Source organism: Opisthorchis viverrini, assembly GCF_000715545.1.
Source record: "Opisthorchis viverrini unplaced genomic scaffold opera_v5_119, whole genome shotgun sequence".
Classification (NCBI taxonomy): domain Eukaryota; kingdom Metazoa; phylum Platyhelminthes; class Trematoda; order Opisthorchiida; family Opisthorchiidae; genus Opisthorchis; species Opisthorchis viverrini.
In genome coordinates this window covers 239,216-254,899 of record NW_008751775.1, presented here as the reverse complement: position 1 = coordinate 254,899, position 15,684 = coordinate 239,216, and the positions used below count along the sequence as shown (strand labels likewise).

General features: G+C 45.3%; 2 protein-coding genes across 2 annotated transcripts in view; one reads left to right on the top strand and one right to left on the bottom strand.

The window, feature by feature from the left end:
- Positions 1-82: 82 nt before the first annotated feature.
- Positions 83-8,932, top strand: T265_05974 (hypothetical protein; the record flags this gene model as incomplete). Its single annotated transcript, XM_009171126.1, has 3 exons — positions 83-364; positions 4,756-5,348; positions 8,473-8,932. 3 exons carry the CDS (start codon positions 299-301, stop codon positions 8,633-8,635), a joined length of 822 nt encoding a protein of 273 aa, XP_009169390.1.
- Positions 8,933-11,573: 2,641 nt separating this feature from the next.
- Positions 11,574-15,684, bottom strand: part of T265_05973 (hypothetical protein) — a gene marked incomplete at both ends in the record, with an annotated part of 10,679 nt that continues 6,568 nt past the window's right edge. Inside the window, 2 exons of the mRNA XM_009171125.1 lie at positions 11,574-11,661; positions 13,424-13,554. Coding sequence (XP_009169389.1) covers positions 11,574-11,661; positions 13,424-13,554 — 219 coding nt within the window. The remainder of the gene's footprint in view (positions 11,662-13,423; positions 13,555-15,684) is intronic.

Below are 15,684 nucleotides of genomic sequence, written 5' to 3'. Positions count from 1 at the left end.
ATCTTTTCGGTACCACGTGAACATGTACAACAATTTTATCGGAGTTCATCTTTCAAACTGTAAAATCAATAGTTGTGGACGTGCTTCCCCTCCGAAAACCTAGACAAAGGCGTGCAGGAATGCAGTGGTTTCGGACGAATCTCAAGGTCAGCCTTACTTCCATTTGTTTGTTTGTTGTTTGCCCAGACACGCGCAGAACAGCCAAAACACAAACTGTTGGTTGCATAGTGACTCTCGCTCCCGTTCGACACGGTGGAGTTGTGCAAAACAGCTGTGAAACAGTTCAGAACGCACAAAAATGGATCTGGACCTTGTGTGGATTATTTGGATGTTAGCTCTGCACAACGCACATGGGTCATTTTTGGTGAGTTTTCGAAAACATCCATGTCTGCGATTGATTGTTGACGTAAACAGAAAACCCTGAAAGCAACTAGAATCACCGAATGGCAAAATAGACTCATTTCGCTGAATCTCTTGTTTACGAGGTTCTTAAACTGAATGTGCAGTCTCATTTAGAACGATATTCAAAATATCCACTCACAAAGTTGATGAAAAGAACTCTACTACTTTCATAAAGGAAACTACTCACAAGGTTGCTGAAAACTCTTCGACAGCCCACGACCGGTTTCGCCCTTCTTGGGGCTCATCAGGTGGGCGTAGTCCCCGAGTTTCCGTCAACCTTGAACCCATATTCGACTGTTTTCGAGAAATGCACTCATTTGCAAATCAATTTGGTTTTCATGAGAGACTCGTCTGAATCAAGGTTGCCGAGGGATTTTCAGCAACTTTGTGAGTAGTGCCAACTGAAGCATGTGGCCCTATGTGTAGCACATTCAGTTGAAGAATATCATAAATGAGGTCCTAAGCTGAGTCCCCCGTGAAAACCAAATTGATTGAGCGTCGTTTTCGGCATTCTACTATTTGTTTCGTCCCCTGTCTGGAGGTTCCTCAGGTCGGCCTAATTTTCCAATCTTCAGCAGCGTTATCTCGTACTAAATTGTACAAGGTATCTTGGGATAAACACTCGCACCAACGGCGCACTGAGTATGTCTCCTCGAATGGTGACGAAACGTTTCCAAATCAATTGCCTAGGTCTGTGAACAGATCAACAGTCACCTGATCAATTATCAAATAAAGACTAATTTCCAAATTAGATTACCCTTGACGAGAGAAGAAGGAACACAAATTCTACAATCCTGCAACCATCTACGACTGTTGTTTGTTAAGACTAACGATGATATTATCGTTTAACGTCGCCGCTGAAAGTGGCATTCCATCCGAAAAGAGTGGGAGTATGTCCAAATGCCTTCTAACCGTACCGATCTACGTACCGGTGCCACCAAATTTTTCCTCTGCATCCCGTTAGTTATATAGTCCCTTCAACTTCGCTATTTAGTTTTGTGTATTCTTTTGCTACTCTTTGAATTATGGCTGCATAAGTTCAACCTGAACTTTGTTGAAAGTTTTGTTACCGGATGAGACTGTCTATAGGTCGTTCCAATCGCAGTTAGAACCCCCGGTTCTGTTGGATCAACATGATGGGTGGAATCTGGGTAGCCAATGAGAACTAATTCTAGGGTTTTCTGTAATACTACCTGTGTAGTAGCTGGTTCGGTGTGTCAGAGAGCTTGCGCGTGTGCGTGTCCGTTCGTCGTTCCACCATCGATCTGGCTTGTGACTTGAGTGGCTGATTGGGTGCGTGACCGATCGATTTGCTCGCGTGAGCGTTGACTGGACATGTGACTCAGTCGTTTGCTGACCAGCCACGAAGGCGGATCATTTGGCCGCGTTTACACTATACACCCCTGTCATTACTTACGTGTTCTCTTAGTTACTGTGAGTTACAATACCACTGATTGGACGATTTCCTCATTCGTGTGTGTGTGTGTGTGTGTGTGTGTGTTGATACGGTTGCGCTGAGGATCTCGACGAGTTGCAATAAACCTACGAACCTCAGCAGAATCAACGTGAACGGTGTGCATGTCGATTCAGAAATCATTGCAAAAGATCGCTAGATTACAATCATATAACTTCTTGTTTTTGATGCCTACTAGTATTTAGAAGCCAAGTGTTTCTTCGGACATCCAGTTCAGTGACAGGACTGTTGACAAGGTAACTCAATGTGAAACCAGAAAGCAGGCCTGGAACACTAAGATGCTCGTCTTGGCGCCCATCGTGCAGGGCTTTTACGTCCAGTTGTATACTTTTTGATTCGAAACCCCGAAACACGATGGAGAGCACATTCAGAGTGAAATTTCTTAATCGGAACATTTCTTGCAAGCTTTCTGGTTGAGGGTTTATTCCGCGGTGAATATCATTCCGACGGATCATCTACCGGCGGAGCATACTATTTATTGGGTTTTTGAAAACTTCTCGACAGCAGTGCACATCTCATGAAATTCTGGAGAGTCTCGAACCCGCGAACTCCTGGCTAGTAGTTGGAACCTTAAAAGTTCGGCCACGAATTGCCATTATGTTTGTCGCTTTCGAACTTGAGATAAGGCACGCGCGTTAGCTGAAGCCTAGAACACCGTTTACAGAATAATGAAAGGCCCATTCTTAAGATAGGAGAGGGTTAAGTCGTTTCGGATGAGGCGTGGGAATGCATTAGTGTTATAGTTTTGACAAAAATCGAAAAAAGGTATACCTAGGTCACTTGACAGGCTATCCGTCACGGGTGCAAGGTGATGGGAGAGTTGTTTGTAGCTTCTTCTATTTTATCAAAAGCTATATAGTTGTTTAAATGATCGAAACAGCCAAAACAAGTGTCCCACGCTTTCAGTTCTCTTGACAGCTCTCTCATTACTTCAACTTATCGATCCGTAAACAGACAGTCAAGCAAGATATGGGGAAGTATGTTCTCATCATTTCAACTTCGTCAGGTTTCAAATTTAGAGGCGGAAGTCGCCGGTAGATTGAATGCAACGAGAAGCGGATATTGCTCGGATGCCCTACGGTAATCCGACTAGCTAAGCATGCATGGACAGTTATGCATCATACACGGTACGGGGTCAGCAACCACTATGTGCGGTTCACAATAAACCATTTTATGTAAAGATTGTCCAAAAATGCTTTGGTGTTCCGATCCAGACACATTCCCGATATTGTTAGAAATATTGGGCGCGATGTGTTGTGTAGTGTGGAAACTTCTAAAGATAAGATATAAGAAATAAGCTATAAACAAAATGCATAGATAATCACATAAACGGAGCAGACACCCACACGCGCTCGTCACACCTAGCTTTCAACTGATCTCAGGGACACACCAATCAGAAGATCGTAGAAACCCTTGAGAAAGATGACCCAGAGCAACCCAAACGTCAGATCACAGCATCCTATGCCACTACGCTGAGTTACGCTTTACCTGCGCATTTTTCAACTAATTTGTGAAGTCACTGCAACGTTGAATCTTAACTTACGGTCCGCGATTCCGGCCGTGATAGCTCAGCAGGGAGAGCGTTAGACTGAAGATCTAAATGTCCCCGGTTCGATCCCGGGTCGCGGCATCCCCGTTTTCTCGAAGTGAACTTAAAATGGTGCCAATCGTATGCCTGCCGATATTTTCTGATCATCCACATAGAAGCTGTTTGAACAGGGATCCTTACAGCCTAATTAGCAACCAACAATCTTGATTTGCCAGCCTCTCTGCACCTAATTTTCTCCAATTATTCCTCACTACTCGTAAATAGCAAATAGGTAACACTTCCATGGTCTCCGAAGCATCCCTATTATGCAGTAATTCGGACCGGTCATCGTAGAAGCAGCCACAATGACCGATGAAAAAGAAGCTTGCTAATGAAAGGCCTGCAGGTGACGATGATGGTGATGTATAAAAACAGAAGGTCTCCAAAACCAGAATAAAGTAGCACTGGCACCCTCTCCGAGCTTTCTGCCACCTAATGTTCCACTGGGACTCAAAATGGGCAAATCGCAATGAATACTCTCAGGAAATTGGCATGAACTTGGTTTTGACGGCTGATGCTATGTCGACAGGCGACTCAACTGAATCCAATTGTATCTCCTGTTCATAATGGTCCACTTTTACGACGCCAACCTTCTGAGCCCCAACAAGAGTTTTCAGCAACCTTATGAGTACTGTGCTCCATCTAGACAATGCACTGCGATATCTCGAGTACAATAAGCCGGCTTTTGGAACCTTATGAGTATATTTCATATGATATGGTATTTCATATGATATTTCATGCTGTGAATCACAGGTTTCAGGTATCAGATTCGAAAAATCTGGACTTATATATAAGATCGTATTTAACAAACCTGTTGTCACTGCAAGCTGTTGAAAAGTACCATTTGGTGACAAAACTTGACTTTATACAGTGAGGTAGTTTGGAGTGATCAATTTAACCATATAAAGTGCAAGCGAAGGTGCCGTGTTTCGGAAATCTTACACCAGCTACCTAGCAATGAAGTTGCTGACCCCATTGAGTTACGAATGATCGTACAACTATGCTAGCGATCTACATGTGCAGACCGATGCGATGTGGTCTGCACGCTATTTATCCCGGCGAAGTGCTAGTCCTTTCAATCGCCTGTTCAAATTACGAGACGGCACTGACGAAAAGTTCGGCTTCCCTAGCGCTTATTAAAGGGCACCCAGAAGTCCGCCATTCCATTGCTATCGGAGCCGAACTCTGGTCATTCAGGTACTAGTTGTCACTAGTTTCATCGAATGTAAATCGCAGCAGTTCATTTCATCCAAATGATCACACGGTGTCCGTTGTTCCTTTATCCTGTTAGTTAATGCACAGTGATCCTCTGAACAAAAAGCCTCTCGGAAACAGTGCATCCGCTCTTGACGGCAAAAAGATACCCATGCAAGTACTACCTCCAAACCTTCCAGAACGATTCTACACCGAGTTCGAGATAATTTACACCCCTCGCGATGATCCTGGCATGCCGCTTCCTCCATGGCCAGCTGGTCATCCGCCAGCTCTACCCTATGCAATCGGTCGTGGAAAGACGTGGTACGCAGCCGATCTGGGCATTGCCATCGAATGGTACACGGACTATTGTGTGCCCATCTTTGAACCAAACAGCTACTTCCCTTGTGTGTTGTTCAATTACAACGGAACGGCGTACTTCATTTCACCGAAGTACACAGGCTACGGTCCTTGTTGTGTCTATCGGCGCCACTGGACTCCACCGCATCGCGACTTTATGCAGCAGTACGCACGGTATTACAATGGTTCCACTACAAAGTTTGGAGATGGGGTTTTGGAGCAGACAGTTGACTGGTGGATTATCCCACAGCCGGAAGATGCAGGAAAGAAGCGTGGTTCCGATCATCCTGTGTTTGGTGGATACGGGTGGGCACGTGAAGCACTACCGAGGTGAGTGAGTTGACCCGGTCTGTTTGGTGATTCAGTTTAAACCAATCATGTTGGAAGTCCTGTGAATAATAGCGAAATACATTAACACGCATACCAATTGGGTTTTGACGGGAGACTCACTTGAAACCCAGCGGAATCTCTCGTTTATGATTCTCTTATGCAACTGAATGTGCTGTAATTATTTTGTAGAAGTGGATGGCGTCAGTTGTTATTTTTAAAAATATTGCAATCTACCAACCGAGTGGACTTGGGTCAGAACTAAGAAGCGTCTAGTGGATTTGGACTATGCGGATAGTTTGCTCTGCTGGCTAAAAATTCCTTGATGAACCCTCTGTTTTGGTCCGAATTCGCATCCAGTTTCGTCTCAATAAATTTGTTTTCTGATTAATTTTTAAAGCAAGTAACTTGAATTTTGGGTTGCTCGACGCGTTCACTGTGCCCTTTGGGGTGGAAATAACGTTTTTGTCCAGCAGGCTAAAGCAACACTGTTCACCTCTGGTTGCAGGAACCTGTCCACTCGAAAACCTCAATGTAATATGTATAGACCGACAACGGGGATGTTTTCGATACAGAAGTTTGAGTCACGCGTAGGTTCGGTGATTCCGAATAGCGAAAGTAACGATTCGGTTTGAAAGTCTACCGTACTATTACACAAAGGTGAGTAAAATCATAGTACAAACCTCAATTGTTCGCGTTCGTAGCGCCAACAAATGCGCAGGTCGGCCACTGACCGGTCCAGTGTCAAGATCCGCAAACCAGACAATGGTGAGCGGAATATTGGTTTATGGCGTGAGTTGCGGTCGTCCCTTCCGTGGCCAGTTTCGTGATTGTGATCAGTGGTGTAATCGCATCGAAAGCATGAGGGAACGAGTCACAACAGGCCCAGCGGACGGAGCACGAGCACGCATGGGTAAGTGCTATATCCTGCTGATTAACCAATCTGTCATCATCATCATTATCAGCTGTACTAACCGCGTACTTGTCTCACAGTGGTTGTAGCTGCCACAGCTTCGTTCACCGATGATTCGGGGAGGTGGGGTAGGTAGCTTCCAATTTGTTATATCGGCTGATTCGCCAATCTGTTGTATCTTACTGCTGACTCCGCTCCAGGGCCTAGTGCCGGAAAAAGACTCACCGAAGGGAACACAACAGCTTTATTCCGTACAAGCGAGTGCGTCAAGCTATTTTATTGGAGGGACACCGTCTGAACTTGGTCCAAAGCTGACTCACACTGTCGGGCCTTGATACAAGACTGTGGCGCGCTGCATATTGAGGGGGAGGGGTGTCTGACCTTGATTCAATGATGACTCACGCTGTCTGGCTTTGGTACGAGGCCGTGATGCGCTGCATATTGAGGGGGCGTTGTCTGTCTGGTCAGCATCTAGTGGAGCTGAGGGTCTCAGTAGATTCCGGACATTCAGTGGTTACTTTCGGGAATCTGACCTCCCTGATAGTACGTAGGTTAATGGCACAAACATGCTAGTTTACGACCGTCAGGCGGAGCAGCCTTTAGGTTAAAGTGAACAGCAGGTGCGGAGAAGCGAAACAGGTAATCCATAAATACACCGGTAAGAAAGTGAACGAAGCAAGAAAGTGAATGACCATGACGATTGATTCGGCACAGGAGGTGCCTTGCCTTTTGGCCGTGAAAATTGTTTACCTGCATCCGGAGGTCTGAGATGCCATAAAAAACCGATTACACTGACATTGCTGGAAAAAGCAGGTAATAGGGTGTTTGAAAGGGCGCAAAAGGCTTGCGTTTTCCACTTCCGAACCCGGTTGGTAAGACGGGAGCAGACAACGGCATGGCAACTTAAGGGGCTACTGTCAAACTAACCGTTCATACCTTCCTTACCCGTTATCCGCTCTGCGGATGATTGAAAACAATACAGGGTGAACCAGGTAACCTGTCCCATCTCGCTGGACTGTCTACTTTTTCTCCACTGTGTGCGACCTGCTTGTGTTGGGTAATGTTGACAGGTCACATGATGTTAGCACAGTTCAATACGATATCTGAAAGTGTGGGTGTTTTGCTTTCAAGTGTTCTCAGCTTCCGGTTCATTTCAACTCCTTATTGGGATTGGCTGAGCAAAACACAAAGTGGTCTGCCTGGCATGAATGTCGTTCGTAGAATACTCGACCGCAGGTGCCTTCGCTTTCCATTGGCTGAGTAATCAAAACTGCTAGGAACGCCAGTATGGATCAGCTGGTACACAACACACTAGAAATTCCAGCTCCTCGTACTGGGCTAAAACACGATCAACTCGACGTCCAGTCATTTTCGTTATAGGGAGTTTATCGGAAGATAGCGTAAAAATGCGTTGTACCTTCAGTCTCTTCAAAGGTACGCCCTTCAACACCACCCCACCAAGAAGTAGGTTTCAACGCTCGTTTGTGTGCAGACACTTAACCGACTTACCCTCTTAGGGGCCCCCAAGTACGCAAACTGCCGCTGTGAAAGGACCCCACAGACTCCTCTGAAACCGAGAACGGGATGCATTTTCCTCCTCTGATTTTCTATTCCACAGCAAGAAAAACTCAGTCTTTTGGAACGATTCATGGTAGTTGTAAGGTGTATAACCAACGTCGGATAATTCGAACATTCTTTGGAGCTACCTGAAAGAAACAAATAGTCTACAATTGTCTTGATTTTGCAACCCTTCTTGGACCAATCTCTCACCTCCGAGTAGGACTGCGCTCGTTAACAAAGTCGGAATGATACCAACCAATCGTGTCGTTCTATCGATGACCAAAATAAGGGCTTCAGTTCACATGCTTATCTTGAAACTTCCTTCACTTCCAGAGCATGCACGGTTTGGAATGATACTTGGAGTTTTCTCATAAGGCTTATCTTCACAGTCAGTTTACGAGCTTCAAAGTCACGCTACTGATTAATCGCTTGCAAGTAGTCTGCGCTACAGATGCGTTAGTGATTCAGAATCATAGAACACAAGCTGTCTCATCTCCGGACTCATAAACCATCTCAAAATGTCTGGTTTAAATAAACTGTCGACAACTTGCTTAGTGGATGTGCGATATAGGATAGTCGGAAATGTACCTAAAAAACGCGTAATCAAATTTCTCGTAATATCATCTATCTCACCTTCGTATCCATTTCTTTCAGTGGTCATCGTGCACAAGTTTGTTTTTGGTACGAAGGGAACGTCGGGTGGACACAGCAACTGTTTTACAACTTCGTGGACAGCGGACCGCGAACAAAGGATGTGGAAAAGTTTCAACTACCGGATGTCTGTCTGACAAACAGAGCGTGTCTCTACCGGCCGTGACCTGATCAGTCGTCTCCAAACCAGTTGAGCACATGACACAGAGGCCTAACTGACTAGATTAGGTTTGAGATATCCTCGATGCTCTCATTCTCATCTACAGTGGACAATGAATTCACTTTCCAGCTTCATTTAATAGCAAGACAATTTTTTCCATCTGAGTGTCTGGCTAGTGGACCAGCTGAGGCACTTGACCGCTGTGCTTACCAATAAATGAATTGCTTCTCGTGGCATGAAACTTCAACCCTCCATCTCTCTTCCAGGAGAACAAACAGCTTTGCAAGTGTATTCAACTTTGAACGATGGAACCACCCGCATCGATTGGTACGATCTTCTGTCGATATTCATTAGTACGGAAGTCTTGCGGGTGATATGGTCGTACTAATTAGAATTGGTTTTGGTCTTTAAAGCACTCTGCACGATTCTCCACCTTTGGAACAATAGGAACGAAGCCAGTTGCTTCCAACCTTATCCATCAGACCAACGTGTCTACGTCCACCTGAACTTCTCAGCTCAAGTTAGTCAACATGAACGGTTGACGTGAAGTTTTGCCTCCAACGTTTTCTACACTTGGTATCGTATTTTTGGCTTACTAGGGTGGAATCATCGGGCGTTGAAAAGCAGGAATCAGCCTCTAGTTCGCCAGTACATCAGCCATAACGCACGTCACTGTCTTGGACAAGTGATTATACTAGCTTGTGACACGACCGTCTGTAAGTGGGCCAAATGGGTAGGGAATACTCAGAATGCCAGAATGAACAGGAGTGTAGCCCTCTAGTCCAAAGTTGATCCAGTCCGTAAAGCTCTTCCTAGGAACAGCAGTACTCGTCCACATAGTTTTAGCAAAACGGCTTCGGCAAGAAACTCAAACACCACATGGTGCAATAGCTGAATCAATTCCTGAATCTCTCATCATAGTAACAAGTATTGATCTTAACAGATAAGGCGGCGTGGCTCAGAAAGGACGCTGAATGCGACTAGGTCATCTGTACGCTTTAGCAGACGGAAACCCGTCAGAATCCACCCACATAAAACCTCATTGGTGACGAATGCAATCCACGCATCAATCAGTTGTGCAACAGACAAGTAACAATATCGTCCTATCGTCTAAATATTTCTTTAGGAGTGTACACCTAGTTTTGTTTACTTAAAACGCTAGACCCCAGCTGTCATACGTAGTGAACAACGACGTTGTCTGGTAAAACAAGAAACCTTCCGAAGTGTCACCACCCTTGTAGACGACTATGTGGATTGACCTTAATGATGGTGCCATTCCTGCTTCACCCGATTTCCACCACCAACCGGAAGGTCCGTGGTTCGAATCTGACCTCCCCTGTCTAGGTTTGGGCACCCTGGCAGTATCCCAGCCCTCGTGGTTCCTTCGGGTGGCATGGCAGCTAGGCACCGGGAGGGTGCTACAGCTGAACGCTTCATTTCTCTTACCAACCATCTCTTCCGACGATCCAGTCGGCCGAATTCTGGGATAAAATTCAGGCAGGCGCAACACAGAGGAGATGAACTCAAGTAGCGAGTCAGTGGCGATCATTGTAGGTGCAATTCGAACCACGCAGCTCACAGCTAGCGGACAACTAACTCCGAACTGTGTATTCGGAGTTGAGTTGCCCGAAAGACCTCGGACAGTCAATTGCCGACCCATTATTACAAAACAGTGTCAAATCACATGACTGGTTCCTCAATATCCACTGATCCACAATGATCCACGGATCATTTTGGACATAGAAAGGCTATAAACTGCATTTCAGTACTACGTTGCTATATCGCTTGCTGCCATTTGTCGTAGTTCTCTTTAGCTTGACAATGGGCTATGAGAAACGCGAATTTCGATAACTAGCCACGGGATACTAGTTGAGATGTTCCCGGTGCACACAACTTTTCATCGAAAAGCATCTTTTTCTGGGAAAGCAAAACGTCTTGATACAACTTCTGGCTGGTCCCTAGAAACTTCTTTTCTAGTAGGCAATACCCAAAAAACATTGCACGTGCGCACAGCCTTTTCTAGGAGCCATAGGCGAGAATTCAAAGCTTCGGCGGTAAGAATTCCCATGTACTCCTTATCACCAAATGTGGATACCATATCTATCACACCTACTTTGTCCACAATTTTGAAGACGAGTAAGTGGTCAAATAACTGTGTCAACTTACAAGAGATCAACAATACGGACTATATCGCCAATCGACAGAGCACGACAAACGAGCGTTCCAGCCAAACTACCCACATCGCTGAGGATCCGTAGAAGCGGAAAATTTCCAACTAACTGTTACCAATTCGACCCGGAGGTGTTGTTTTCCCGGTCCATGGGTGTCGAGGCCCATTTTCTAACATCTTTTCCGTTTGTAAGCGATTTTGTCCTGTTTGTTTGTATCCGTGCCTTTTCATTGGATGCCACCCTCCAAATATCCCAACGATCTAGCTCACTTCAGATGTTTAGACCACGAGCAGACCAACAACCTTTCCTAGTCAACTCATATCAAATAAATCGGGTTTCTAAAAAAAAACAGATATTCATTTTCGATTCCAACTGTCATTTGCTTGCAAGGTTCAGATTTTTTCTCCACCACGAATTCGTGTCTTAGCATCCGACCGAAAACGTCGATGGAACGTGGTAGGTCTTATCTTTACTCCATCGATGCCACACTGAATCATTCTTTTTTTACTTTTCACATTCTAGGACACTTTACTCCCAGTTAACGTGTCCACTCGTCCTGTATGAGTTCTGAGCCTACCAATGTTCCTGTTCTTTGTGTCCTCTCTTCAGTTATCGCATTTACCGGGAGGTCTCCCTACTCGTGAAATTCACTTCCACGAGTGTGCAAAATTCCTTCATCTTAATATCCAAAAGAAATTGATGAGTTAATGTTCGAATGATATAAAAAGGTTGACAAAGTGACTGGGGATACGTTCTGTTTGGCCAGAAACTAGCTAGCTTGGTGTACGTTGGGACTGATCATTTGACTGTCTGTTGTTCGTGATGTGAATCCGTGTACCCACAGAAGGAAGCACCGATTTACTGATACATACATAGAAAAAAATCAGCTGGACGGAAGTGCGAGTCCCCGCAGAATAAAACTTAAATATACTGTCCATTCCGCTTATCTAGTCTAATATTTTGAAGGCTGTGGATTTGGTTTCACAAAGCAGCAATAACCAGACGCACAAAAACAAACCACAAGTGACAAACATAAGCGGTGGGAAGACACAGGCAAGTTAGCAGTACGCAGCTCAGCGGTAGCGGAAATGCGAACGAAAACAACAAGGTTAAATGGTAAACAAATGAGAGTGATCATCACAGTACAGGTTGAAATTGACACAAGGTGTCTGAGGGGCGGGGCATCGCGATCACCATACCGGCCAACGGCCGTAATCAACGTAGCGTGACGAACAGTACGACAGCTAAAGCGACCCCCAAGATAAGCAGGAAAGGAACAAGTGACGCCAGACAGCCCTTCACACTGGTGGGTTGGAGAGAAGAATGAGAAAGATTCAAACTTGCGGCAACCACAAATAGCATAGACCAAAATAGCGGACCAAAAATAAAGCTACATTTAGACATCATCGGGGTCGGAAAGCCACAGAGATGTTGTAGAAAACGTCGAGCATCAGCCAAAATCGAATAGACATTTGCCCATCCTCGAGGTCTGTGTTCGTTTCGTTTTAAATTTCAGTTTTTTGCCAACTACATTCTCACTTATTTTGACTCTAACGTGTTAAAGTTTCTCGGACATGCAAACTAAACAATGTGAGTGCAAAATTGCCGTGGAAAATTTAGCTTTCTAAGCTAGAATGAAGATGAGTAGAAGCATAGATCCCAAGAGTAGTGCTTGGACTGTCAAGCAAGTGATTATCGACGCTCCAGGATTAGATGTTCCTACGGTCAAGGTTTCAAGACTATAGACCTCGGAGTAAAGATGCAAACTTTTCGCTACAGAAAAAAGGAATACGTAGGTTTTCAATGAAATGCAAACGAGTAGAAACTATCCAAAAGCCCCACTGACTTTGGACGGTCAGTGTGACTATGTGGAAGGAACAAAAAGGACATCCTGAAATTCTCTTGGAAACAGCAAAAGGGCAAATGATTCGCCTTGATTCAAATCCAATCAAGACAGTAATACAGTTCGGGTGAGAACAGTGCAGAACAAAACGCTCAGATTTGTGCCAAAGAAGAGCTGTGTTGATGATCGTACATTCCAAACTGCTTGTTTTGGGCACCTAGAATCGTCATATGGATGGAACCAGAATGTGAGTCAGTTGTACTTGAAAAAATGATGACAAACGCCCTACAGTCGGTTTCAGGCACCGTTCCAGTCAGCAGAAGGGATGAACCAAGGATTCTCCATCGCACATATTGTGATAACGGATGAACCCTTGTCGCTTCCAATCGTCATAATAAATAATTGTTCAGCTGTAACACCCTTTTGGTGCCTAGCTGCCATGCCACCCGGGGGAAGCACGAGGGATGAGATACTGCCAGGTTACTCAAGCCTAAACAGAAGTTTAGATACATAGACCGGGTTCGAAACACGTACCCTTCGCCTTACCAACTGAGCTATCTCAAGCTCAATAAAGTCAAGAACTCTCAAGGGACTTGTAAAAACCCTCCCATCAACTGGAGACATACCATGTTGGTTGATTCAGTCAGGCTAATTATTAATACTAACCGTTCAGCTGTGGCACTGTTTGAGGGGACGAACCCTCCATAGAGAAAAACGGACAGATGTCCAGTGTAAAAGTACACAATTCTTTTCCAACCACCAATGCACTACATGGCTCACTTGACGTATCTTGCACGGGAGAAGAACAGCAAGGTCACACTGAACATGTTCCAGTTGGACCGACCTCGATAACGCATTCCATTTAGCGCCCGAGCCACGTGACTGTGGCAGTTGTCACAAAACAAATTGTGCTGATTAGGGGAAAAGGCATGTAGGAGATGACTTTCAGGCGTAAAGGATCACGAGGAAAACATTAGAAAAAGGTAATTGCGTGAAAAGTTTCACTACACCGTACGCCCATTCAACCGTTCAGCGATGACATCTCATCGTCCAATGAGGAGAAAACGGTTGTAACCAAACTGTCAGGCTCAGAGAACAGATCAACAGATAAAAACGACAGATAAAACGACTATGTCTTAGGGTGGACGATATGTGGAACAGCGCCAATAAGTTCGTGGGATAGCCAGCTGGAGATACGTTAATCCGCTGCACATACACCTACTTATAGTACGTTCGATAGTGTGCTAAATAGAGTTGATTCCAAAATAAACAACCTGATGACGTCTCAACTTGTTCTGAGTTTAAACAACCCTTCCAGAGCGATAGGATCAGAATCGAAACTATCGAGTGCCCAAACGTTTTCTGCCCTGCGTACTTTGGATAAGAGGATTGTCACATTGTGAAATTGTCCGGAGGACAGCCGTCCCTAATAACCGAACATCACATCATTTGGGTGGATGTGTCACGTGCAGGCTACGGACCAAACGGAGGCATGCTCTGATTAGTCATAAGCCAGCCAATCTGGATCGAGCATCTTTAGCCCGACGCTTCTCACCTCTCACGGAGATTCTAGCACGACCTTGTGGAACATTCCGTGATCACCCTTAAGATACAGTTGCAATAATTTTCTTTCGTCTCCATAAAAGGCTGTCTGAAGGTGCCGTGCCTTCTGATGTCGGAACTGGAAGCCAAGGGACCGAAACCAAGTTCCACGATCGCCCAGCAAGCCAAAACAGAGATGAACCACTGGAGGTTGTGAACAATTTTATTAGCTCTGACGGAACTGAGTCTGATGAAGTTAGTGCAAGAATTCCAAAGGCCCGAATCATACTTTCCAATTTGTGTAATGACAAAAAGGTATACCACTAGGTCTCTAGGGTCGCATGTACCAGGCTATGGTAAGGGCTGTATTGTTGTATGGTTTCGGGCAAATGATGCAAGGCGTCTTCATGTTATTTTAACACCGATATCTTAGAAGCGTTGCTGGTTTTGGATGGCGTCAACGCATTGGTAACCAGGTTATCATAAAACTGGTATTTGGTTGTATAGCAGGCACTTCACCCGCGGAAAACATATAGCACCATTGACTACGATGGCGCGGTCATGCTTTATGCATGCCAAAACACCGACTGCCGAAGCAAATGTTGTCCTATGTGCCTCCGTCAGAATGGTGGAAACCGCGAGGTGGACAACGTAGGACTTAGCAGAAGGGTGCTGTACGTCTTCTAGAATGGGCACCCGTGACCCAGTCTGCGTTCGGCTGAAGACATAGCAAAAATGGCGGTTGATCGGTGTCAGTGATATTCGTGAATTCAGTTTTTTTTCAGATTGTCAGACTGAACGATTGGAGGAATAAGCATCTCGGAATCCTTGACATAAGCGAGAACTAAGTCCCCTCCCCTATCCACTCTTTCTCTTTAAACACGACTAGATGAACTTTATGGTTGCGCGGCAGTGTCAACACTGATGTTGCTGTCTTTGAGGATGATGATACTATCGTTCAGCTGTAACACCCTTCCGGTGCCTAGCTGCCATGCTACCCGAAGGAAGCACGAGGGCTTGGATAGTGCCGGGTTGTCAAAGCCTAGACAGGGGAAGTCGAGAGGCAGAGGTCGGGTTCGAATGATGATACTATGAAGTGATACATAACCAAGACACACCATGAACTCACGTCGACCGATTTTCACAAGGCCTGGTGTTGGGTTATTACACGGGTAGCATAATCCTTCTAACTGACAAACTAGCCAGTAGACCACCAACCCATTGGCATCGATGTAGACTTATCGAGTTTCACATACAAGCTGTTAATCAGGAATCCACACGGATCCCGCTATACCGCACGTCTTTAGGCGCTGCTACGGCCGATAAGCCTGGCCCGCACGAGGTTGGCCCAGAATTCGGGGCGCTTGCCGGTCCGGCATCAAGACGAGATCTGATTGGCCAATAATCTGGACCCAACAGCCAATCATGACCCAGTATTGGCCAAATGCCGGTTGCCAATGGTGCTCCAGAACGCGTCAGAAATTCCAGAAAGTTATAGC